Here is a 27134-nt window from a genome sequence, read left to right as displayed (position 1 = left end):
TAAGATATTCGCCTAAATAAGATGATTGCACAGTAAGTCGTTTAAAGTAGACTTCCTGAATAACAGGAAGGTGTTTGCGGTGTATGATTAGCTCCAGAATTGCCTTGTTGAGCCCTTTTCCACCTCAGATGGAGGTTAAGTATGGTGAGCAAGCCTGAGCAACCAGCAGTGGCACTGTGTTTGCAATTTGCCTTTCCAGTCTGCACAAGTTGCCTTTTCATTATGGATGTAAACTGTTCAGTCCCTTGCACCATGCTGGCATCTGATACATCAGAAATAAGACTTTAACTTCCCAGTATAATAACCATAAGAAGTATATGATATAGAATACACTAAAGGTAAGAGATCTTGTGTTTTACAAGTAACTCTTCTCAATAATTTTCTAGCACAGCTCTTCTTACTCCTAGACTTCTGGTTGCTATGTAAAAGGGTCGCCGTAACTGGTGTTTTTCTGGAAAAATCATTCTTGTATGTTTTGTGCATTACTGGTCCTTGAGATTTCCATGCTGAATGCTACTCTGAGTTGCTTGCTGATGTTGTTTTGTAGCATAGGCCCCAGAGCTGGTTTGTTCACAATCAGAGTCTGGAATTCACCAACTAATATTGATCCAATCTTCCGAGTTCCCTCTTTCTAACCATCACCTGGACACAGTATTGTTTGTAAATCTCTGTGGTCCTTAGTGCCTGGTAACTTTTGTCACTTCAGTTTGGCAGTGCTGACACTTTCAGCTTCCTCCTTATATTTGTGTCATTGAGTATCTTTATCCACTGTTCTTTCCTTTGACGCTCTCATACCTCTCTTCTGTCACAAGCTTTCTTTCATAAGTCCAAGCTTTGATGTATCTTGAGTTTGGGGGTTCTTGTGTTCTGGATTTGGAGAACCTATTAATCTCCTGACCAGGTGTCTTCTGCTAGTGTCTGTAATTCAGTTTCTATCTTTCCAGTAAATTATTTTTCTTAGCTACCTTACTAAAATCTGACTGCAATTCCAAAGGCTTCTCTGGTTTTTCTTTTGCTCAACCCCCTTCTCGCTTGCCATCTCTCTGTATGCATGGCTTGCTTTCACCTTATCTCCCGGGAAAGCCAACATGAAAATACTGTGTGATGCAATGTGAGCGTACAATATTGGGGGAATTGTGTGTTGTGTGTGGTTTTTATTCTCTTTTTTCCTTCAAGCTTAATTTGCACTCGCCTTATCCTCTTCCGGCAATTCTTATTTTAAGTAATTCTTATTTTAAATCTCCCATGATATTAGCTTTGTAGTGCCATCTGCCTTTGCCTGTACTCCTGTAGCTGAGTGTATGGTTTTCTTATAGTTGGAGGAGGAGAGAGTGTGGAATGATAAACTTTAGTTTCAGCTGTTCTAGAGGTACTTGACTGAGAAATGGTCGTATGTGGACACTGTAGATTTCTTTCCTTAAGTTTAGGAGGTTTACTTCTAGGAAGCAGAGTTGTGTGAACAATGTTGATGTGCCTCTGCTGTACCCTGAAGTCTAGACTTCTGTATACTTCAGGAAAACATGTGGCTCAGAAGAAAAAACATGATCAATCATTTAGCTGAGAATCAAGCTTACCATGAGCATGTGATGCCACTCTTGAACTCTTCCTTGTTATATCAGTCTGATGAAACTTCTTGTTGACCATGAGAAGAGGGAAAGTGAAGGATACTTCTTTCAGATGCAGCTGGATATTTTTTCCTAATGTGTTTCCCACTTAATCCATGGTGGTTGGGTGCTGATGACGTGCTGGTGTCTGGAACCGTTGTCTGAGGCAGCAGTTTTTAACAGGGCTCTACTGGCCAACCGGTGTCTGAGCTGTCTGTGTGGCTTTCCCAAGCCTGTGACAGGCGCCACCTCTTGCATCTCTGACAGCATCCCTTTCACCTCTGGTCATTGGCATTAGTCTGGAGTCTCCTATTGCCAGTTCCACTAGAGAGTCCCTTCATCCAGGGTTCTGCGGACCTGAACTTGAAACGATGCATTAAAAGCTCTGGGGAGACTGTATTGCGGCCTTTCAGTGCTTAAAAGGGGGCTATAAGAAAGATGGGGACAGACTTTTTAGTAGGGCCTGGTAGGATAGGACAAGGAATAAGGGTTTTAAACTAAAGGAGGGGATATTCAGACTAGACGTAAGGAAAAAATTTTTTACAATGATGGTGGTAAAACACTGAACAAGTTTCTCAGAGAGATGGTAGGTGCCCCATCCCTGGAAACGTTCCAGGCCAGGCTGGACGGGGCTCTGAGCAACTTGATGTAATTGAAGATGTTCCTGCTCATTGCAGGGGATTGGACTGGATGACCTTTGAAGGTCCCTTCCAACCCAAAATATTCTATGAAAATATTTAGGACTTCTCTGGTGTCAGTCCTAGTTCAGAATGCATACTTTTCCTTTTGTTAATGTAATAAATTCTTTTCTTAATTTGAAATACTGTCTGCTTCAGCTTCTGTTATGTCTTTTGTATGAGCTTTTCTCCTTTGTTTGTCATCCTCCTTTCTGCTGTTCAATAGGATCCTCTGAGTTCTGTTTTTTGCTTTCTTCCTGTTTACCTAACTGTTGGGTAACATTATCGTTGTGATTAACTCTGGTTTTGTTAACTGAGTTGTGGTTGTATCATGGGTCTTATTCTGGCAATACTGGGAACCATTTTTTTCAGTGTAGTCTTTCAGATAGCTGGCAATTCAGCATGGGTTCTTAGCTTTAGTTAAGAGGCTTTCATCACTGATTTCTTCCTCTCACCATAGGTGTTAGTCTCTCTTAAGCCTTAGATATTATATTTATCCAAGGCTTCTGTTCAGATGGTCTAATCCAAGGGACGTTGAAATCCTGCAGACTGTACTTGTGTATCTGTTTTAACTGTTATTCCTCGAGCCTTTGGGAGTTCTTAGGTAGCTAGATATCACTTAAAATCTTGTAAATATCCTGTGACCTTAAAAAGTTTGTATTTGTGTTTACATATTCATGCAAAGCTCATTGCTTTGATTGTATCTACTGTAATGCCACTGTTGAACTCTTCCTTTGTATCATTAAGGCTTCTCTGCTGGCTTTTACTTCTCACATCAAGAAGACCATCAGAACTTGCTGCTGTCCTACTGCTCATTCACTCCTAAATCACTGAATTAGCTCTCCTTGCTCTTGGTATTTGACCACTATCTGCATTGCTTGTGAGGAAGTTTCAAGCATGCACTTTTCCTAAATTATCACATGTAAGAATTTAAAAAGCTGCCTGTTGGTCATCTTCAAAATAGTCTTGCTATCATTAATAATGGTCTTGTATCAAGAACAAAACCTTCCTTTGGTTTCTGGCTTACTTATTCAAGTCCGAGGTATGCAGATACATTAAACAGCTTTGTTTTGCAAGTCTTTTGGAAGTTGGAGAATACAGCTGCGGACACATCTGCCAGCATAAGCAATAATTAGGATTGCTGACTCTGGCAACAGTTTCTGGAAGTGCATTTTATTCTGTATTCGCCTTTTAACTGTTGAAATAGCTGCTATGAATCTGTCACTGGTAAAACATGTTGAAAACTACTTGCTGTATGGCCATGCCATAGTTGCCATATGTCACCTTCCAACTAAGTCTTACAGCTGCCAGAAAGACTAGATGATGCCTCTGGGGAAGAAGCCTAAAAATCAAAGGTTCTGGAACTGTCTTTGCAATCACTGAGATTTTTGGAAGAGTGGGGAGGTTGGGATGACATTAGACAGAGCAGAGCTTGTCTGTGCTGGCTGTTCTTTCCATCCCTATCTGAACAGCCATGTCCAGAAGGCAGTAGATGTCTTCCCAATGTTATACTATGGGGAAGTAGTTATACTACTCTTTCTAATACTTTAAGATATAGTGAGGCATGTTGGCAGTAACTTAAGTCATCCTGAATTTCTGAAAGAAATAAGCAACTGAAATTCCTTTGTGTTCCTTTTGTGTGTGGAACTAGGTAAACCTAGCACAAATGTAAACAATCTAGGAGAGAAAAATAGTTATAGATCTGTCCATCTGTCTTGTGTGTAGACTATGCTGAAAGCTGTTGTAAAGCACATGATATATATCTATATATATACATATACTTTCTTTTTTCACTGTAGAGGGAAACTAAATGCATGTTTATTGTTGTTCCAATGCTGATATTTGAATCTTTTAAACAGTAACACCTCTTGGAGATATGTCAAATGGAACCAAAATTAAAAAAAGGTTATCTTCTGTCAGCAACCCTTTGACTATAGGGGCTATAACACGCTATTTCTATGTGCTTAGTATCTACTTATAACATGCTGGAAGTCTCCTAGGCTTGTGTTATTGCTTGGCAGCAAGGCTGTTATTACTTGGGTGCCGATTTTAAACACTGAATCAAGTACATGCAAGTTGATATGCGATAAAGCACAAAAGGAGATAGATGCTCCTTCTTAAAAAAGGGGGCAAGATGTTGAACAGTATCAAAGGAGTAGCCGTCCAAGGAAGTAGGCCTGTGAAGTAAACTGAAATCAACCAGCATTTGTCTAGTGTGACCATCTCTGCAAATGTGGACCGTAAGACTCTGACTGCTGTTCCTAATGCCATTTAAACAAAAGAGGTATGTCTGAAACCAATGTGAATGTTCTCTAAGGTACTTTTTCTGTTTGTTATGCTCGCATTTGGAGGTTGGCTTTAGTACAAATGGATTGACTAGTGAAGTCTGCTTTGTAAATTCATCTCTCTGTCAAAAAGGCAATTACCTGAGTTGTCAACTGCTTTAGAATTTTTTTTAACTGTAACAAAGTTAAAATAACATAATTGGAAGCTTGCAGACCTTTGTACAGACAATTGCAGATGTGTTGGGCCTTCAGAAAAGGTGAATAAATTTCTGTATCAGAGGAGGTCTTCTGTGTGGTTTGTTGGTGTGGGTTTTTCTGTTTTATACATATGTTTGTTTATTTCATGCCTAGTAGCGCTTGAAGCCTGCTTAAATGATCTCACGTGAATCCTAGCACAAAGAGTCACATTGATACTGCTGCCTGTTCAACCAGATAAAAATTGATTTACTTTGACTATAATATTAATGAAAATATTTTTCAGTATTTATAGTTGTACTATACAATCCTTGGGTATCTATATGTAACTGAAGACTTGGTCTTGTCTCTATCTGAAGAGTGGCAGGTGCAGGCTCTCAGGAGTGTGGGTAAAGACTGAACAGTAAGATTGCAGTACTGAAATTCACACAGAACCAGTTATTACCATTTTGGTTTCAAGTAAACCAACATTTAACTTCCCTAACAACTTGTCAATCTCAAACACAAAGTCTCTTAGCAGTGGAGGAGAAACAAAATCTAGTATACTTTTTCCTTAGGAATTAACCTAAAGCAAATGGATAATTCTTACAGCTTGTGCAAGGCTTCAGCTTTTGCATCTGACTGTGAGCATAAGAAAGCTTTGGGACAGCTCATCATCAGTATTAGCTTGCTCTAGGACAAGTCACTGGCTGCTGTACCTCCTCAGGTGAAGACCACCTCTGTCTTCCTCCTAAGGTGAAAAAACCGCTGAAGTAGGGCACCAGGGGAAATGGAACACAGCTAGAATATCTTGGAGGCCAGTTCCACACATCAGCTCAGGTGCAACTTCTGGCGTGCTGCTGAAGTTCAAATGGAGTAGCCAATCAGTGGCTGATTACTGCGCTATGGATATCTCGTGCCAGTGAATATAACTGCAAATATCAAATGTGACTTCAGGTTACTTGGCTCAAGTTGCTGGTACTTTTCTATGTGATTCTGTTGCAAAGTTGGTATTGCTGCTGTGTGATCAGATTGGTAAAGATCATATGAGCGTAACAGAGGAGAATATGAATTGACAGATAAAACAGCTGGACGCCTCTAGCTGTCCAGTGAGGCTTTCCAATATCCTTCTTCAAGGAATTATGAAGGCAAACTGTTTTGATTCAGGGTGAGTCTTGCTGAAGCTTAGCAACTGGAATGGTGTATCTTGACCTCTAATAATAGTAAGGAACTGTATCACTAGAAATCTTAGCAATCATCTGATACTTACACTGTTATTTTCCTGGTGGCTTTGTGAAAAGTAGTGACTTCAAGGACCTTAAGGGACTAGAAACTTCCTTGGTTCTCTCCTTACAGTATTACCGCCAGGACTTTTTTCCTGATTCCCTGCTACTAAATGAAACTACCTCATTGCTCTGTTTGCATTCTATATCCTTTTACCTAATACTGACACTGGTTGCATGAGACTGGAACTTTTTTTAGGAATTAGTTACTGTTGCAGCCCTGGGAGCTGCAGTTAATTGTCTCACCCAAGAAAAGAGGTCTTCAGAAGACACCTCTCTTGTTGTGAGGAGCATGGCAGCTTTAGCTTAAAACTTGTAAGTGGGTGAGGTGTTGCAGTATTGGGTGACTCTCATGGTGTTTTTTCTGCCTGTGTAAGAAACTGATTTGTTTCCATCTCCTGACTCTTATAGTGCAGAAAAATATTCTCAAATAAGTCACAGAAAATGTGTTTAGCTTGTAATAGAACCATGTTGTTAGCAAGTACATGTTCCTGCTGTTGAAATTGTGTACACAGCCTGAAGGCTTTTTAGCAAAGCCCTTAAAATGGTATTTGTGGGTGCAATCTTCATTCTTTAGGACTTAACCAAACTTGATTGGGAGAGAGCCAAAGTGGCATGATGTAGCTTTGACGTTAGCATTGCTTTGACAGGAGGCTAGGCCAGATGACCTCTGGAGGTCCTTTTCAACCTAACTGTTTCTGTGACTACTAAAACAAAGTATTTGTGGGACCTTGGATTTTTTTTTTATTGTGCTGTAACTTTTTAGGTTCTCTGAGGTATAATATACAGAAATCCTTATGTCCTTAGTTTGCTGCCCTGCCTTCGGAAGTATAGGCCTTGCCAATCTAAGCAGTTTCCTTTGTGTGGACCATGAAGGTGGAATACTTCCTGAAAAGTGATTATTAGTATTGATGAGACCAAGTTCCTGCCTTTTGAAGTGCAGAACACCCTAGTTCTTTTGGTCGTAGACTACTGGCGTGTCACTCCAAGTGGTACCTAAACTGTGGTTCTGCCACTCTTTAGTGACATGGAAATTATACCAATGCAGGATGCTATTGATACCAGCTGTTGATCTTTGCTTTGTTCCCAAATCTGTTTTTGTAGAACTGAAACTCATGCTGTCTTTTGAATCTGCCCTCTTTGGTCCGAATGCTGTCAAAGAAAGACCAACTGTGCTGCAACCTTAAGAAGTCCTTATCAACAATACAGAGGAAGCAATTATGTATGTGATAAGTAGACTTTTAGGGTGGTACCTTTTCCTGGAGGGGTGGGTCCCTTTTAAATCCTCTGGGAAGCATGGATTACAGAGTCAGTTATTAGCCATTACTCAGGGAGTAGTCAGCAGTTAATTTAGCTCAGATGCCACATTGTCCTAGGCTGGTTCACTAAGGTTAGTTTGAGCATGATTCAGCTTTACATTATGAACTCAGATGCTTTGTATTGTTCTCTTATGGCCACTACTGGATTCCCTGAGACTTGACTTTGCCTTGTGAACAGGTAAAATGGTTTAGTGATAACTCATTCTATTTTTGAGGTTCTTGAAGAGTAGCGCTGTTGAACTCATGACTAGTTGAATCCATCTTCACTGTACTGTCAACAGCAAAGTGTTTTCAGGTATTATGCAAGAGTAAGAATGAAGTAAGACTGAGCTATGATTTTATTGGCATCACAGCAGGGCATAGCTTACACAACTGCAATGGATGGACTGCAATGGGAAGGTGAGGTGCTTTAGGAAAGACAGGCTGGGATGGTGATAAGGAGGAGCTGCCATTTTTTGTGAAAGCGGTGGGGCTGCCTGCAGCTTTGCCTAGAGATGGGTAGCGGACAAGCTGGGAGCTCATGGGTCAGGATTAGAGGACAAACCCTTATGAGTGATGCTGTGGGTGTCTACTTCAGACCACATGATCTGGAAAGAAGTAGTAATGAGGCTTTCCTCAGACAACTCAGGCCTAACATTCACAGGCCTTGGTGCTAATGCTGGACTTGGAACCACCCTGATATTTGCTGGACAGCACAGCAAGGAACAAATAATCTAGGAGGCTTCTGGCATGAGTTGGTGTGTAAGTAAGAAGGAAGAGGCTGAGATGGATCTGTTGCAAACAAGGGAGGACAGATTGAGGATATAAAGGTTAGGAATAGTCTTGGCTGCAGTGACTGTGAGATGGAAGAGATCAGGATGTTAAGAGGAGAGGACAAAGCAAAGAATAGGATCACAACTATGACCTTCAGGAGATTTTTTTTTTTTTTTTAATTCTGTTTGGGGGATCTGCTTGTAGGAATCATTTGGGAGGTGGTTCTGAAGAACAGAGAGCTCTAGGAGAGCTGGTTGACAACTTCTTTAAGCTCTAGTGTGGGACATCCTCATGAATAGGAAATTGCATAAAGGCAACAGAGATCCTGCCGAAATGAACAAGGTGCTCCTGACAAAACTCAGACATAAAAAGGAAGCATGTAAGAAAGAGGTGGATGCAGAGACAGCTGGCCTGGGAGGAACATGGGGACACTGTCCAAGCACACAGGGGATGTTTCTAGGTAGGAAGAACGATGTGCACGTGGAGTCAAATCTGACAAAGTATATACCAATGGCAGCAAGAAGGGCTTTTACAGATAATTAGCAGCAAAAAGAAGAGTGGAGATAACGTGGGCCTGCTGCAGAATGCAATAGAGGACCTGGTCATAAGGGATGTAGAACAGTCTGAGACATTCAATGCCTTCTTCCCTTTGGTCTTTACTACTAAGACTTGCATTCATTAATTCCAGGCAAGGAAGGCTTCTTCTCAGTAGCAGAGGAGTATCAGGTTTTGGAGTGCTTATAGAAGCTGGATGTACAGGAGTCCATGGGCCCTAATGGGATGTACCTGTGAATGTGGACAGAGCTGGCTAATGGCATTTTGAGATGACTCTTAATAACCGTAAGGTCATGGTGACTAAGGGAGGGTCTTGAGGGTTGGAAGAAAGCAAATGTCATTCCTGTCTCTTGAAAATGACTAGAAGGAACATCTAGGGGATCAAAGGCCAGTCAACTTTGCCTCAGTTCCTGGGGAGGTGACAGAGCAAATAATTCTGCAAACATATGAAGAAAAAAGCGATGAGGAATAGTCAATGTGGATTAATGAAGATGATATTGTGCCTAACCAGCCTGATAGCCTTCTACAGTGACCAAAACAGATGACTGGATTTTTTTTTGTCTTGACCTCAGTGAGGCTTTTGAAACTGTCATGTAACTTCCTCATTGATAACCTGATGAAGCGCAGTCTGGATAAAGAGATGGTGAGGTGGACTGAAAATGGCTGAAATGCCAGGCTCGGAGTTGTGATCAGCAGCCTAAAGTTGAGCTGGCAGCCAATGTTTTGTACTGCAGGGGTTGATACTGAGGCCAGCACTGTTCGACATCTTCAATGACCCGTGCGATAGGACAAACTGCAGTGTTGGCAAGCTTGATATGATGTAAAACTGGGAGGAATGGTGGTTGAACCAGATGGATATGCTGCTACTCAGGGCAAAAAAAAAATGGACAGGCTGAAGAAATGGACCAACAGGAACTGCATGAAGTTCCACAAAGAGAAACCCAAAGCTTGACTGCTAGGGAGGAGGTGCTGGGGATGCAGAAGAGATGCTGGAGGTCCTGTGGGTCAGAAATTGGCCATTAGCCAGTAATACATCTTTGTCACAAAGAAGGCCAACAACATATTGGACAGAATTTCAGACAAAGCATTGTCAGTGGCTGGAGGGAGGTCATCCTTCTCCTTTCCTCACCACTGGTGAGACTGTATCTGTAGTGCTGTGTCCAGTTCTGGGCTCCACATTACAAAGAAACATGGACAGGCTGGAGCAAGTCCAGCAAAGTGACAGCAAGAGGAGGAGGTTAGTGTGCCTGACATGCGAGGAGAGACTGAGAGAGCTGGGATTGTTTAGCCTAGAGAAGGGTACTGGGGAGATCTTACCAATGTGTACAATTACCTGGTGACGAGAGAGCGAAGATGGTGAAGGCAGACTTGTCTGTGATACCCAGTGATAGGACCAAGAGGCAATCAACACAAATCGAAACATAAGAAATTCTACTGAAGCATAATAAACTTTTTTTTACTTTAGGAGAGGTTCCATATTGAAGTAGGTTACCTGGAAAGGCCGTGGAGTCTCCGTCCCTGGAGACAAGCAAAACCTGACTGGGAACAGCCCTGAGCAGCCTGCTGTAGTTTGCTCTGAGCAGGGGGAATTGGACTAGATGATCTTCAGGGGTCCCTTCCAGTCTGAACTACTTCAGATCCAATTCAGCTGCTGCATCACTTAAAAGCTGGTATGGAGTCCCATGGCAGATACCATTTAAGTTTGTCCCCTGCGCAGTGCAAGCATCTGCCTACAAAGATTAAAAGTAGATTCTTTAAATAAAGTTGAGGTCCTTTATGAGAAAGGAAAGTGATTAAACAGCAGTAAATACAGACTGTAGTAGCATCTTGATGTTTTCTGAAATAGCTGATACAGAAATCTTGCCGTGTTTTGTGCATCCAGAGGTAAAAAGGACCAAGTCTTGCCATTTGGGGCAAGTGGGCATTGAGAGGCTACGTAGAAAGGTTACTGATACCTTCTGTTTGACTGAAATGCTGTTTCAGTCTAGCTAGGAGAATACTTCACAATTTAAACTGCCTACTAGAGCTGGTAGAAAGTTGCTTAGAACTAGAGTCTCTGATGTGAGAAATCTCTAGATCTTAAAACTACAGGTTGGAACTCTATATTATGACTAAAAATTATCTTCCCTGGAAGACTGAGGCAAAGCAGAAACTACTACAGATTGACGTTCTCCTGCCATTTTGACCTCTTACCTGATTAACGTTTTGACAGCTTGAGCAAAATTATTCTCTTTACATTCTGTTGAATGGCTTCACAAAAAGCCATTTGCTGACAAATGCTTTAATTTCTCAATGAAAATGTGACAAACCTAGATTTGAATGGATACCTATTCTGTATTCATCTTTGTTTACAGCAGACTCTGATTATATGGTACAATGCTAATTTATTTATCTTCTGCTCTCTTGTCTTGATCACTTGTTGCATTCCAGTAGGTGAAACTTTTATGTCTGAGTACATACTGTCAAGGAGTTTCTGCTTGGTGCTATTCAACTTGACTCAGTCAAGAGAACCCGAGTTCCTGTTTGTTTCCAGACTGTCCGAAATACTTATGAGTTGATCTGTGTTCCTCTGACCAGAAGAGCCAGATGCTGTTGTGTTCAAGATCTTGGAGGTTCAGAGGACATCCCAGTGCTGCAAGTCTGTGGTGCATGTGGATATAGCCAGCACTAATTCTGTAGCTTATGAAGATGGTGATAATTTTTATGGGCAAAGTGAAAACTGCACAATGTGCTGCCTGTATTGGTAAACCGAGGCTGTCAGTAGCACCTTGTATCTGTCGAGGAAAGGTATCTACTTGTAGACCATGGCTGAAGAAGAGGTAAAGATTTTGTAGCTCAGTTTGTGTCAGTGTGGTATTTGGAGGCAACGTTGCCAAGCAACCAACTTTGCAGCTGTGATTTGGTAAAAGAGCAGTCTGTTTCTCAAAGCTTTGCCTGGCTCTGATTTTGTGTAAGAAAATTGATAAATTGATGAAAAGCAGGGAACTGTCCCTCTTGCATGGCTAAGGGCTCTCGTATTCCATGTTTGGCTATTGATTGCCATACTCTTCTTGTGTACTACCTCCTTTTTAAGGAGGAGGGAACAAGGATCTATAATGTAATTTTACTGAAGTGCTTGAATGAAAATGGATAAACCTTCATAGTACAAGGCTTCACTAGCAGGATTGAAGGCAACAGTAATCCTATAGGATTTCTACAAAAGAAGATGGAAGCAATTCTTTGTGTGTAACCTACTGTTCTTGAATACAGCTGAACTTGCAGGTGGATTCAAAACATGGCAGTGAGTGGCAACTGAAATTGATTGATCATTTTAAAAAAGCTCCTTGTAATGTGTGTTTAAATCACTTGGGTTTAAATTTGTAATTCACAACAGTTTCTAGAAGCAACCGGTGTATCAATAAATAACGATGCTTTTAAATATAGGGACCCATTAGGGTATGTATATAAGGGGTATTTATTCAGTTGCCTGTTACCTGTAGATGATGGCAAAAACATCCCTTCAAACATGGCAATTTTCACCCTTTATATCTTCAGCAGAAATGTGCTTGTGCATTTGAGCTCCCCTCCTAAGCAGTGGTTAAACACAGAGACACCAATAGCACACCAAGTGTAGACTTTTTGATATTCGTTCTCATTGTCAAGTGATACTTAGGTGGGTTATTCTCAACTTTAAATACAGTGAACTGCTGTGTTGGGTCTGGCTGGGTTGACGTTAACTCGAACTTTGCCCATAGCAGCCCTCATAGTACTGTGCTTTGTAGCTAGAAGGGTGTTGATAACACAGCCCTGTTAGCTGTTGCTGAGCAGTGCTGGCCCACCCTCAAGGCTGGTGCTCCAGCCTCCCCCCAAGGCTGGCAGTAGGCAAGAGACTGGGAGGGGACAGAGTCAGGACAGCTGACCCAAACTGACCAAAGGGCTATTCCGTACCATATTATGTTGTGCTCAGCAATAAAACCTAAGAGAAGCATTCATTGTTAAAAGGTTGCAGAGCAACCACTGTGGGTACTGAGTCCCTGTTTCCTGGGAAGTGGACATTGCTTGCTGATAGGAAGTAGAGAATAAATGTTTTTCTTTTGCTTCTGCATACAGCCTTTGGTTTTCTTTATTAAACTGCTTGTATCTTGAACTGTGATGTTTTTTTAATCTTATTTTCTCCCCCCTTGGTGGGCATGTGGTGGCCAGCCAGTGTTAACCAACCACAGCTGCTGAGGATTTCTTGTGTGTTTGAAGTAAAAAGTAACTATTGTTCTCCTTAATAAAGATTTTGAAGTACTGGTTCACTCTTCTGCATGTTCTGCAGCCCACAGCAAGAAGCCACTGAAAGAAGTGGTGTTAAATGCCCCTCTATGCTTGTCTTGTCCACTTTTCATGGAGTTTGGCTACTCATGGAATTCCTGTTTAAAAAGGTTATTCTAAAAATATGTTTTTACAGCAGAAAAGATTCTGTTAAGCATTTGGTTTCAAATGAGACTTCAAAAAATACAGCAGATTCAAGATCACGTGCAACATTTTAGGAGTACATTTTGAGACTTGATACTTCTCAGTCAACCTTAATTTCACCCTGAACACTTGCTCTTAATTCTGTATTCCAGACTAAGTACAGCTGAATACTTTGGTATTGTATTCAATTTCTCTTCCTATCCTCTGAAGCGCATGATATTTTGAGGAAAAATATTTTACAGCTGCAACATCTTATAACTACAGGTAGCAGCAATAATTTTGGAAAAATAACTTTGAAAAAAATGAAGAGTAAATTGTTTGTGTTTTTTTTTTCTAACACAAATCTAGTTAAAACAGCTCTGAAGAACACTACCTAAAAGTAAATGTGTTCTTCCTTTCTCAGTCACATGTAGCTCATGTCTGAGTGTTGATGATGGTCTGCCATCCTGGACTGCTTAATTGTGTTAACTTGAATTATATTTAATTTAGTATAATCTCAGAGGATACCAACATAGTTTCAGGAAGGAAGCAGATGCCTTTAGACAAATACAAAGCACATTTAGGCCTTTTGTGGCATGATACATTCTGATTGGACACCAAGTTATTTCCTTTTTTTTTAGACTGTAAAGTGATCAAATACTGGACCAAGTTTTCCTCACAGAGGTGGTGGAACATAAATTAGAGGTGTTCAAGACAAATTAACAAGGCCCTGAGCAGCCTGGTCTAATTAGATCTGATTGGAGCATCAAGTTAGCCTAAATGACCTTCAGAGGTTCATTCACACCTAAATTATTTTATAGTTTTAATTCACTGACTAAAGAAATACAATAACTGTATGTTTTAAAGAGCAGGTGTTAAACATCTCACAGAGCATGCACGTTTTGGGGATTTGACCACACCCAGCTACTGGGATGAGTATTGAAGCATTCCAAAGTCTGAGCTGTTTGCTGAGACTTTGGGAGAGTACGGTGTTGGGGTACAGCTGGGCTGATATGTGAGTCCTGGGGATTTGTGGGGAGGATTTGTTTTCATGCTACTGGAATTTAAAGTGGAGGGAAGACTTGATTCTGTCTGTCCTCTTCAGCCCGTTCTTTCCCGTGGTCTTAAGCTTATACCCCGAGGTCCACAGAAGGTGCAACTCTGAAGATTAAGAATATTGTTCCAGTAAAACTCTGGGATCATCCAAGAATAGAGTTGCATTTGCATGTTAGGGCATTCCTGTGCCAGAGGGCTGTGATATATCAGTGTTTGGGGGTGGGCAGATAAGCTTTCTGTAGGTAAGGGCTTAAAATCTGCTTAGTCTGGTCTATTTAACCCACAGAGGAAGTTAGGGAGGACAGTATATAGGGGAGGAAAGTAGGTGAATAGGTCTCTGCAGTGAATGTGGAGGCCTTGGGTTAATCCCAGTAAGCAGCTAAACCCCACACAACTGCTTGCTTTGACCTCCCCTGCCAATAGATGAGAGAATTGGAAGGGTGAAAGTGAGAAGGCTCATGGGTTGAGATGAAGACAGTTTACTAGGTAAAGCAAAAGCCATATGTGCAAGCAAAGCAAAACAAAGAATTAATCCGCTACCTCCCATTGTCAGGCAGGTGTTCAGCCACCTCTAGGAAAGCCAGGCTCCATCATCTGTAAGAGTTCCTTGAGAAGACAGATGCCATCACTCTGAATGTTCCCCCCTTCCTCCTTTTTCCTTCAACTTTATATACTGAGCATGACTCATATGGTGTGGAATATCCCTTTGATCAGTTGGGGTCAGCTCTCCGGGCTGCACCCCCTTCCCGCTTGTGCACCCCCAGCCTCCTCAGTGACTGGGCAGTCTGAGAAGCAAAAAAGACCTAGATGCTGTGCAAGCGCTGCTGAGTAATAATTAAAACGCTGGTGTGTTATCAACACTGTTTTGATCACGGATCGAAAGCAGTGCCATATGGGCTGCTATGAAGAAAAAAAACTCTGTCCCAGCACAAACCAGTATGATGGAGGAGATTGGCATAAGAAACTAACTGGCTAGCCTTTACAGGTGTTTTCAGTGTATTTCTACAGTCCAGAAACTGAACTTTGACGCTCTGTTTCTTGTCTACAGACAAGATCTCTGGTTTCTTTTTGCATCTTTTTCAAATATAGATTAATGTGGGAGATGTTGTGGAGATGCATTTGCCTGTTTTGTAAAACAGAATGTATGAGGGAGAGCATCTCCAGAGTCACTGAGGGCTGCACGGAGGATGTATGGTTTGGCGAGTGTTTACTTAAGAGTCTCTTCAACTGTATTTGAGCAAAAATGTTAAAGGGAAGCTGATTCATGCAATTACTAGATAATTTCTCTCTGGTAGAGAAAGGTAACCTTTCATTCTTGTTTATGGCAAACAGGCTAAATTATAAACCCGTCTTGCAAACAAATCTTATTTCTGATGTTTTTGACATCTTTAAAGGAAGAACTTTAATTGCTGGGTGAAGATTGATTTTTTTTTTTTTTTGCAGCAGATGCTTGTATAACCTTTATCCTGTGCCTGGCTATGCATGGGGGCTCTTGCTACATTCTTATTAGTGATACTTTTACTTGATGCTTAGCTTGCAACTTACGAAAACATTTTGTAAGACCTCACTGTTTGCCAGTTTTCCTTTTATTTCTGCATATAAAACAAATATAAATTGTACACTTAAAACAGTGAGCCTTTTAGCAGTCCTTGCTGACAAGGGAAAAATGGCAGTCAAGATCAGGTCCAGAAGCTTCCTACTAATGCTGTAATATGCTACGTAACCTTGTCTTTTTTAGAAGGTACCAAATGCTGCTAGCAGGAGATGATAGCTTGCATACCTTATTCTTGCAGCTTGAACTCTGACACAAGCAGTCTTTCTCTTTATGAGAGAACAGGCAGGATAAAATTAGAGCACTACTCCTTAGCCAAATTGAAATGTGATTTCTGAAGCTGTTAGCTTATTGAATGCGCCAGGGTTGGCACCTCTGACATTTGTGATTCTTAGGGCAGTGACTTTGCTTTCCAAAGGGTGTGCTGTAGTGGGCTGGTGTCCTGCAAGGCTGGTAGTGGTGCTGTGGCAATATATGTATTCTGTGTCCCATGTATTCTTGCATATACTATGCACAAAAATATACATATACATACACTCTAGGTAACGAAGCCTGAAGGTGGCAGGCACGGTTGCCAGCCAAGGATCAGGAGCTGCTCTCTGACAGTTCAGTAGTGGGTTATGATCCCACTTGCCTGGGCAGTGTTAAGATGGTTCAGGAAATCTGTGGTGTGAAATACTTCCAAGTCAGAAATACAAACTTTGGAAAATTGTTCTAAAGGAAGTTTACATGCAAAACACTGAGTTAAACTGATGTTTGAATTAAAAAAAATCAGTGTTTTTATGATTAAACAGAACACCTTCCACATAGTCATTTAGTAGAGTCTCCTTCTCTGGAGACATTCAAAACCTACCTGGATGCCTTCCTGTGTAACCTCATCTAGGTGTTCCTGCTCTGGCAGGGGAATTGGACTAGATGATCTTTTGAGGCCCATTCCAATCCCCAACATTCTATGATTCTGTGAAATAAGATTAATAGGAGGACTTGGTGACATTTGGGGGAACAAATGCCCAAATGCCATTCTTGATCTCCTTTTAATATTACTTTACATGAAGAGTCATCAACAAAATTTGTATGTATCTTCACAGTGAACTCTAACTATTGTGTTTTATTTATCTAACAACTTAGCATTTGCATCATGTCATCATCACCTAATGTTTGATAAAATTATGGTTTTTTTAGTTTGGAAAAATAAACTTATCTTCTCACAATCCTATTCAGTCAAAACTCAGATTTTTAATAACTGGCTGTTTGTCAATAAGGCCAAAAAACTTTAATTCTTTCACTTTGTCACCTTACAAGATTGCTTGTGCCAAATGGCTGTTAGACAAGAAAAAGACTCTTCATCTTAAGAATAAATTGATGTTACCTGTATATCTCTAATAGCTGTGAATAACTAGTCCTCTGATTTGCAAACAGCATTTTTTTTCATATTTCTGATTTAGCTTCCTGTATAAGGCTTTTGATGTTTGAAATGTTATATGACTTAAATGTATTTCAGAATTAAAGTAGTTATCAATCTGGCCACTTAATTTTGTGGCTTAAACATAGAACTGAAAGAACATTGATGTCACTGTACTTCCTTTCTAGTTAAGGCTTTACACAGCCATTGAAATAAGGATGCTCTCACAATTCCTTTGAAACACTTCCAGCAATTATTGATGCTATTGAAGGAAATGGATCAGTGAGCTGAAGGAATAGTTGAAACTGGTCAATACTTATTTCTGTGACTTGTAGAGGTGAGATGGGTTGTGCAGGGGAAGAGTTTCATTCAGAATACTTCTACACGGCCTCTTCGGAGTTACGAATAGGACTGAGCTTAATGGATTTGTTGGTGACTTCGATTGAAAATGGTTATCCAGATGGAAAAGACAAACTTGGAGGAATTCTGTCCCTGAAACTCTATACCACTTACCAGACACTGGCTAAAAATAGCCAAGTGATGCTTCTAAGGCTTGTCTTTCCCCTGTTCATGCGATATACCTTGAACCACACAAATCTCAGCTGTTATCAAGCTGGACTCTGGAACAGTGTGTTTAGTTGCTTGAATTACGTACCCTCAGTGCAACTTAATGGTTTTGAGTTTGATTTTATTTAAAACTGCTGAAACAGCCCCTCTCATTTGAACTCCCCACACACTTTTTTTTAATGTGAATTTTAAGGTCTCAGGTTCTGACCATGATTATCAAAACGCAGGCTTACTAAGACAGCTGTAAGAGACTTCTGAAAACTAGAGGTGTGTTTAAGCTGCGCCTTCTGTCAGGTTTGTTTATATAAAACTGAATTTTGCTGCATAGTTGTTTGACATCTGAAAAGCAGGTTAAGACTGTATTTGCATGGTTTTCCTCGTCTTTGGATATGGAGATAAAGCAAGGAAGCCTCTTCTGCTGTAATGGAAAAGGAATCAAGCTTACTGTGGGGAACTAGATGTGACACAAGAATGTGCTTCAGGCTATTTGTTCTGCTTAATCAGAAACTAATTCAGTGGATCAAGTGATGGGTAAACAGTCCCGTATCAGTAGTCTCAAAAGACTAAAGGTTCAAGGACCTTGAAGAACATTTGAGAAAAGAAGATTCTTCTACTGTGGTTCTTGCAGTTTCCTTTGCTTCACAATCTTTACATAAGATCTGCGAGTTTTTTTATTCTAAGATTTGTTCTTTAATTCACAAAGTCTGATTCAGTGGACATAATTAACATTGTAATAAAGCTTTTTGTGTTGGGGGGTGTGTTTTGTTGTTGGATTTTTTTTTTTTTGGACAGTCTGAAAGTCTGTGAATCAAAAATGGTTGGAGATGGTGGATGCGATTCTACTTTTTGAGGGGAGAGCTGAGCAGCCTCCAATGAAGTTAGTATGCGATGGTCTTTGAAGCAGCAGGATTAGACTGAAAATGTATTGCTTTTGAGTGTTTTAGTGTTACCTTGATGTAATCACTGTCTCTAGTTTGTTATGTTTTGATGAGAGGAACTTGGAGGAATCACTGTAGTTCTGCCTTGTTCTTTTGTTCTTCCCTGGGTACTCACTGGATGAGGGACTGGTTTGTGTTACCGAGTTCTTGTGTTGAATTACACAAACTGAAACTGCTGTTTACTTGTTTTCCTTGTCTTCTCCGTATCTGACATATGAGTGCTTGTCTTCTGTTAATGGTCTTTACCTCAGTTTGGAGAAATTACAGATGTTTCTGGAAAATATTCTTTGGTAAGCTGGTTGAAATATTGAGTAGCAGAACACTTGTGCAATATGACTTGTGTGGGAGACTAATGCAGAGACAGTAGGCACTGCATGGACATGCTTGTACTGATGCAGCCACTGAGGCTTTTAGTAAGTCTTTGGCCAGAAAATTGTAGTATTTAGGAACTGGCTAGCAACCATTTAGGATGAGTCAGAAGAGACGCGTAGATTTTCTTGTAGTTAATTCTGTTTTCCACAAGATGGAGCCAGTTATTTGACAAATAAAGTCTGTCAACCAGAAACAGAATTTGGGGAATCAGAAGAGAATTGAAGTAACTTCACTTTGCTTTATGGTCAAAGGACAGGCAGGGTGCAGCTGAGTGAAAGGAAGAACTGTAGTCTATCAGAAGTCTTTGAAGATGTTGGCCCAAGATAAGTTTGCTGCAGGCTATATTGAGATGCAAAGCAGTTGGTACTCTGTTGTATGTAATACTTGGCTCCCTTCTTTGTAGAATTGCTAATTGGTAACTGCAGGAATGTAGAGTGAAGGCTAATTTTGTTTTTATGTACCTCTGTAATGCAAACCTTATTTAAATTTAGTCCTGAGAAGCTTTCTTCATTTAAAACTTTGTCTCAAACTTATTGGTCTCCTGGCTAATTGGTTTTATGCACGTAGTGTAAAAGGTTCAGAGCAGTTTGCTGAGATGTAAAATAGTCACCCTTCCCTTTGACAGCAAATCCAAAATGGAAAGGCTGTGTGCTCGCTCTTTTTACCCCAATTCTGACCTCTGTTTGCTCTCTGTAGATTGAGATGTTTAGTAAGAGTGGGCAGCACCAATGTTGCAACAAAATAAGTGCTTCAATATTAACCTGCAGTTACAGTAAGCTAAACAGATGGTAGTGGACTGATGGAGGGGCGGAAATTCTGAATTATTGTGGTAAGGGATGCAACCATCATTGTTCTCCTACTTTGTAATAATCTTATATCTGCAATAATCTTATACTTGCTCCTTTGTGGACAACTCCCAATTCTGTCATATCCCAGTAGTTTTGTTTCCTTTTGCCTCTTTTGAGTTTGTTCTGGTCTCAAATGCCATTTTTATCTGCCTGCCTATCTGCCTACCTATCTGCCTACCTATCTGCCTACCTATCTGCCTACCTATCTGCCTACCTATCTGCCTACCTATCTGCCTACCTATCTGCCTACCTATCTGCCTACCTATCTGCCTACCTATCTGCCTACCTATCTGCCTACCTATCTGCCTACCTATCTGCCTACCTATCTGCCTACCTATCTGCCTACCTATCTGCCTACCTATCTGCCTACCTATCTGCCTACCTATCTGCCTACCTATCTGCCTACCTATCTGCCTACCTATCTGCCTACCTATCTGCCTACCTATCTGCCTACCTATCTGCCTACCTATCTGCCTATTTTTAACATGTTTGTGTGACAGGTACTCCTGCTCCTGCCCAGTCCTGTCTGGTAGTGTATAACCTTTCCCACTAATTTCTTACTGCAGGTAGAAGCTGAGTAGAGGATGGAGTGTTGACTGAGATGTTTAAAGCAGTTAAAGGATTTTTATACAAACTAATCAAACGGAGGCTAAAGCAGTGTTTCACACTGTATTGACTGCTCGGATTCATATACCGTTAGTATATGAGGCTTTCATATTTTGTAATACAGATAAAAGTATTTTTTCCTCAGCATCTTAAATGAGCTGTATCATGTAAGCCTTGTTTTATACCTGATAGAGTACTATGCATCTGCTGCTGCAAAATAAAACTCGAGCAGTTTGGAATAAACCTTAAACCTCAGACTTCTAAAAACTGACCTGCTTTGTCTTGTATTTCCTTTGGAAAAGTCAGTTGTATCAGCTATAAGCACATTAGCAAGGTGGATCAGCAGTGCTGTGAATGTTTATTGCAGCTTCTTCAAACAGCTTTCTAATATAATGGAGTAGAACATACAGCCTAACTGAATGAGTTATGGGGATGTTGAGGAAAGGGATATATCAAAGTGTATGCACACACATTAAGCACTAGTACTAGTCCAGTTTAAATGATACAGAAGAGAAATATCTTATAAAAATGATATCTTGAAGAGGGGCAAGTTTGGGGAATAAATGGAAAAAAATGGAAATATGTTGGGAGAAAAGTTTTCACCTCACTGGAGAATATGTAAAAATAATGCCTTTTTCACAACATTCACACTTTGAAGTCCATTTTAAAGTAAAATAATGTCATGTTAAGATGGATAACTTTTTCAGTGATTTAAAAATTGTCTTGAAATTGACTTATGGGAAGGTTTGTCTCTAAAATTATGTAAATTGCTTTCAAGCTTTTTGTTGTTTAAGTTTTAAACAGCTGAAGTCAGTTTTTGAAATGTTCTTGGTTTTTTAGTAGCTGTAGATATTTCTACAAGTAGGGAGAATGTTATGTACAATAACTATACTGGCATGGAACTCTACTGTAACTGGAAAATGCTCTCTTCAGGTTGTTTCTTAAATTCACAAGTTACCTAGCAATTCTAAAAGCTTAAAAACATACCAGGAAATGTGTGTCTTGTGGCTACATATTTCTTTCATTCTTAGGGTCTCAATGGGATCTAATAAAAAACAATTTAAATACTCTTAAGTATTTAACAATTCGTGCTGTTTCTGTGCATCTAATTCAATTCTAGTTTCTATTCAAAACTTGATACACAGTTCCTGAATGTGAACTAATGTAGCAGATGTGGTGGGTTGACCCCTGTGAGCAGCCAAACACCCTCTTTGCCTCTGGTGTGCTCCCCTCTTCGGTGGACTGGGGAGAAAACAGAAGGAGGTGGGAAGACTTGTGACTCGAGATCATGACAGGATAATAAGGAAAGCAAAAACTGCTCCTGCAGGTGAAACCAAAAGAGAAATTCATTTACTGCTTTCCATCAGCAGGCAGACGTCCAGCTATGTCCTGGGAAGCAGCTGTCAGCATGTGTAAGGGTTGCTTGGGAAAGCAAATGCCATAAACACAAATGTCCCCCCTTCCTCCGCCTTCTTTCCCCCAGTTTTTGTCGCTGAGCACAATGTCATGTGGTTTGGGATGTCCCTTTGCTGGGTCGGGGTGTGCTGTCCCTGGCTGTGTCCCCTCCCAGGCTCTTGCCCACCCCCTGCCTACTGGGTGGGGGTTGGACAGAAACCCTTGGCTCTGGGCAGACACTGCCCAGCAGCAGCCAAGGCTTTAGTCTTAGCAGCAGCAGCACCGTTTTAGCTGCAAATCCAAATCACAGCTCTGTATGGGTTGATAGGAGGAAAGGGAACTCCATCCAAGGCAGGCCCAGTACATCAGGAAGTGTTGCTTGGGTGCCCTCCATCTAACATGTAATAGCCACAATTCCAAATCAGTTTGTGTGAAGCTGTATGACAGCTCAAATCCATCCTTCTGTTTAGCTCTCACAAGAAGTTGGCACTTGTGCTGTGTTTAAATTTCAAATAAAAACTTACTCATTGCTTTTTATGAAAGCGACTGAATCACGGTTGCCAATAAGACTAAATATGCGCAAGAAAGCTTGTGGGTTGTTATTCCGGATAAGTTATTTTAAAGGTTGCTTAAATTGTTAATGTCAGACCATCCCGAGGAAGGTTGGCAGATGTTCACAAGAATGACCTTATGCATTCAAAATCTTGTCTTGGTAATTTTTCTGGAAAATAGCACACACCTTCACAGCTGACCTTACCTTTATACCTATTAAGAACTGAAACAGAAATGTAAGCGAAATCAGTAGACAAAGATAGAAAAGAGAGAGAAATTTAGATTGAAGAAAAAAAAAAGAGATTTTCATCTTGGAAGCAGCGATCTGTCTTTGGGTTGCTGAAGTTTATTCCATGATTCATCCAATATTTCAGGGACTTCATACTATTGTACTATATAGCATAGTTTAAACATTGGTCACAAGTCTTACAGCTTTTTTCCTTGAATTAACTTTAGAAAAAGATGAAAGAGGCCAAAAATATGTTTAAGCAGTTATCTGTATCTTAAATGACTGAAGAAATTACTTGACATGTATTTTAATATTAGTCTGGTGCACTGATAGTGGTGCAGCAAGCTCCTGAAGTGAAGCTCAGCTGTTCTAGTAAAAAACTTGTATTCAAATGGCTTTCAAAATAGTAAAACTATGATTGTATTAAAGCACATCAAAGAGTATTTCATGTTAATATTGGTTGATTAGAGTTGCACTGTATAATGCAGTTCTTGATAGGTAAGATAACACTATGACATGTAGAAGTATTTTAAGTAGCATAAAATAGCAGTCAGCAAGATTCTAAATGTCCAGCCTTCATTTCTGAAGCCAAAAGTCTGTCTTCTTATTTGGCTAGCAAAATATATGCAGCAAATAAATTAGGCTGCTTTTGCAAATTTTGCTGAGGAAAAACAGATGTATCTTTAATGACCCAATTAAATCTGCAAATTCTTCTATTAAGTGCTAAGTATTTCCTGTGTACAGAAATAAGAATCCTGACTTAATACCAAATTGAGATAACTGTAAATTGTTTGTTGAATCAGTCCAAATTACTGTTAAACATTTCTCACACAGGAAGGTTTAAGACTAAGCTTTAATTGACTGTTTGATTAAGTCAAGCACAGCTGGTTTGATGCCTACACGGAAAATATTATTTTGTAACTTCTTTTGCCTTCTACTTAACTGTGGCTGTAATAGATCTGCATTAACTAAAACATTTTTCATTTGAAATGTTTAATATTGCAAATTGTCATTAATCTGAAATAAATTCAGAGATTGCATGTGAACATTTTTGTCTGGCCTCAGGTTTGTTACCGTATTGCTTAAATATATATTTGATTTCCCTAAGTTATTTCAGAAATAAGTACAAATTAATGAAATCTGAGCTTCTGAGAAAATATGAAACTGTCCTTTTCCAGGAGAACACCACGTAATTCATAAGTAGTGTTATGATCTATCTTTCTGTTAACAAAATTTTAAGTTAAAATATTAAACTACAAAGTTAATGATCTCCCTCTGCATTTATGAAGACAGACTTCAGTCATGTCAAGCCCTCATTCCAGTCTTGTGTCATTAATGGAGAACCTGCCTATCTGCAGTGTTGTAGCTGAGGAACAACCTGAAGAACAGGAAACTTGTGATGTGTACAAACTCTGTTGTGGTAAAAAGTTGATAGTGGCTGTGTGAACACTGCAGGATAAAAATATGGGCAGCGTATGGATTACAGATAAACACCTCCTGTCCCTATAGTAACCTGATCAAAACTGGTTTCCCTCTTGAGAAGGCACACCTGTAAGTTATAGTTTGGGAGAAAAACTGGAGAAGCTGTTGGGCATGCAAGACCTTGCCTTACCTTTTAGTTTCTGAACCGTCATGGCTGCATTGTAAGCCATTGTAGACGCTGAGGGACTTTGTCAACAATGGAGTGGCTAAGGAGGTGTTTTGATTAAGGGACTTCTGGTGTGCTATTTTAGCTGAAACTTCATAAAGATCTTGTAGCAAATGGCCTGCAAAACTCTATCCTGGAGCACTAAAACTTAAAGTAGTAAGTGGAATCTTCCTGTACTATAGATCTACGCAGTCTGTAAGAACAGGGTGAGCATTTTGTTTTATTCAGGGGGAGAGGAAGCAGGTCAACAGGTTGCTTGTTGAACTATTTTAGACACACATTGCAAACAACTGTTCATTCTTACCTGACAAGTAGAAGTTTTAACATATAAGTTCCATGTGGGAAATAGTGTATTAGTTTTAATGAATAACTGTTAGATCTCTTGACCCCTGAAACCTAATTTTATGATGGTAGCATGCACTTTGAAAACAGCCAGTCATCTTTATCATTTTAGTCTTAAAGGTCAAGCAATGGATGTCAGATGGTCTGACTTCTTGAGATCTTGAACAAGACAAATTAGAAGCAAGGTGGCTACCCACAGTATAGCCAGTATTTTCACTAGTAAGAAGAAGACTTCTTGCCACAAATCTGGGGGAGCTGTGAATGTGTCTTGGGATTTTTGAATACCAGTTCAAAAGAGCAGAGTCTAACCAAAAGGATTTCTGCTGCTTCTCTGTTTTGGCTATTACTGAACACACTGATAGTGCATGGACATTATCAGGTCTTTTCTTTCTACTGTTCTGCACCCCATAGATGGGTAGGCTAGGGGTGGGTGAGCAGGAAATTGGGAGGAGACACAGCTGGGACAGCTGCTGACTCTGATCATTCCATACCGTATGATGTTGTATTCAGCAATAAATGCTCAAGGAAAGGAGGAGGAAGAAGGGACATTCTTGGTTATGGTGGTGTCTTGCAAAGCAAGTATTGTGGATGAACACCTGCCAGCGGATGGGAAGCAGTGAAGAAATCCTTTTTGTACTTTTTTTTTGTTTGTTTGTTTATGTGTAGTTTTGGCTTCCCTTATTATAACTGTTATCTAAATCTGCAAGTCATCTCATTTTTCTCCTGTTTTCTCCCTGTCCTGCAGGAGAGGAATGTGGGTAAGCAGCTCTGTGGGAGTTTGGCTGGGGTCAACCCAACTCAATCATAAGCTAAAAATCAGGAGAGGGAGGCATAAAGTTATTTTCTAGGCCCCAGGAAAGTATATGTGCAGTACATTAATATTGAAAGACAAAATGCTGCAGTTGCATGGGTGAACTAGGTGCACATCTGTCATACAAAGGTGGAAAATAATAATCATTTTCCAGCTCTTCAATGCGCCTTCTTGCTTTTGATTGTTAATTATTGAATATGTGAACTCCTTAGAGTTGAGAACTAGATGTACTTTAAAACAGTGCCTTTAACAGTGATGTTGTACAGAGCTGGAAAAAAATTATATAAGTAAGTGTGTTTAATTTGAGACTGTGTGTTAACTTCAAGTCAAACATCCCAGGTGTCACTGTGGGAGTGCAGGCCAGTGGACTTTAGGTCTGTCTCAACATGCCAACACTGCTGAGAAGCAATAGTAAGGTTCATAAATTAACCAGATTCTGCAGGAAAATTCATTGGGCTATGAATGGCAACTCTTACTGTAGTTTAGGAAGCAAGGGTACTGAATGTATTTGGTTTTCCACCATTCCTAGTCATGGATATTTTCATCAGTTGGTTTTGCAAATCTCTGTATAATCATTCCCTGAGAGTTTGGATGCTACTGTTGTAAGGTCTGTGCTGTATGAGGTATTAAAGGATTTGTTACATTAGCATTAGATTGCCCTGCACCTAATTTCAAATTAGCTACAGATGCATGTCTTAGGCAGCATTTAATTGGAGAAAAATTAACAACAGCTACTGATTTCTGCTGATGCTTGCATCTGATGCATAGCTGTAAGGGTTAATTAAGATGTAAGAAAAATCTTGTTTTTATTAGAAAGCCAACTTTCTAAAGTTTGTTTGCATTTTTTTGGGGGGGGAATGTGGACACAATATATTACTTCCTAGGTTATTCTGGCTAACTCAAATGCTGTGTGACATTACTTAAAAGTAGTAAGCAGTAGGTAAAATTGCTAACAATGGAGATTGTTAGAAGTAACTAGTTATCCTAGAGAAACAGCTGTGAGTCGTTATTCAGACTTGTTTATTCCTGTTGTCAGTATAGAATTATGCCAAAGAAAATCTTCACAGGATATGGAATTTTAAAAATAACTGATTTTTTTTCTCCATTCTCCTTAGGTCCAAGATGGGCCTCTTGGAACACCGGTGTTTTTATTTGCATCAGATGTGCTGGAATACATCGAAATCTTGGGGTCCATATATCAAGGGTCAAGTCTGTCAACTTGGACCAGTGGACACCGGAGCAAATACAGGTAAGATATCTTAAACTATATTTTCAATTTGGAGGAAATGCCAGGAGTCCTTTTGAAATGATTGGAGTTTTTCATGATGCCGCAACTTAAATACTTTACAATTGAAGTAGTTTTTAATGCATTACATTTCTACTGTAATGAATTTAAGTTCTTTTCTGTATTATTTTAGATGTATTGTACCTTGCTATGGGGACTCTGAAAGCTGCTGCTTCCTTGTATCTGTAGAAAATATGTTGTCTCTTCCTTTGCAGTAGGGGACAGTGCGGTATACTGCATTCGCACATTTGTCTGATTCTGCATTACATTCTTTAGGTATACCAAGTACTGACTTCTCTAGGTATATTCCAGACTGAAGCCTATTTCTACTGCCAAACAAGTTTTCTTACTTCTATTTCTCCTGGTCTGAAGAGCCATCCTGAGAGACGAAAGCTGATCCTTCCCTGGGTGGGTTGGTTTATGCTGTAAACAGCACCCGTGTTGTCAGCTTTTGTCCAGCAA

At 40.1% G+C, this 27134-nt stretch overlaps 1 protein-coding gene across 2 annotated transcripts in view; it reads left to right on the top strand.

The window, feature by feature from the left end:
• SMAP1 (small ArfGAP 1) overlaps positions 1 to 27134 on the top strand; it is a 93694-nt gene that overhangs the window by 974 nt on the left and 65586 nt on the right. For both annotated transcript variants that reach the window (XM_065833576.2, XM_065833575.2), the window contains exon 2: positions 26503 to 26636. In XM_065833576.2, coding sequence (XP_065689648.2) covers positions 26503 to 26636 — 134 coding nt within the window. The remainder of the gene's footprint in view (positions 1 to 26502; positions 26637 to 27134) is intronic.

This window comes from Patagioenas fasciata, chromosome 3 (genome assembly GCF_037038585.1).
Source record: "Patagioenas fasciata isolate bPatFas1 chromosome 3, bPatFas1.hap1, whole genome shotgun sequence".
Lineage (NCBI taxonomy): Eukaryota > Metazoa > Chordata > Aves > Columbiformes > Columbidae > Patagioenas > Patagioenas fasciata.
This window is presented reverse-complemented; position numbering and strand designations above follow the sequence as displayed.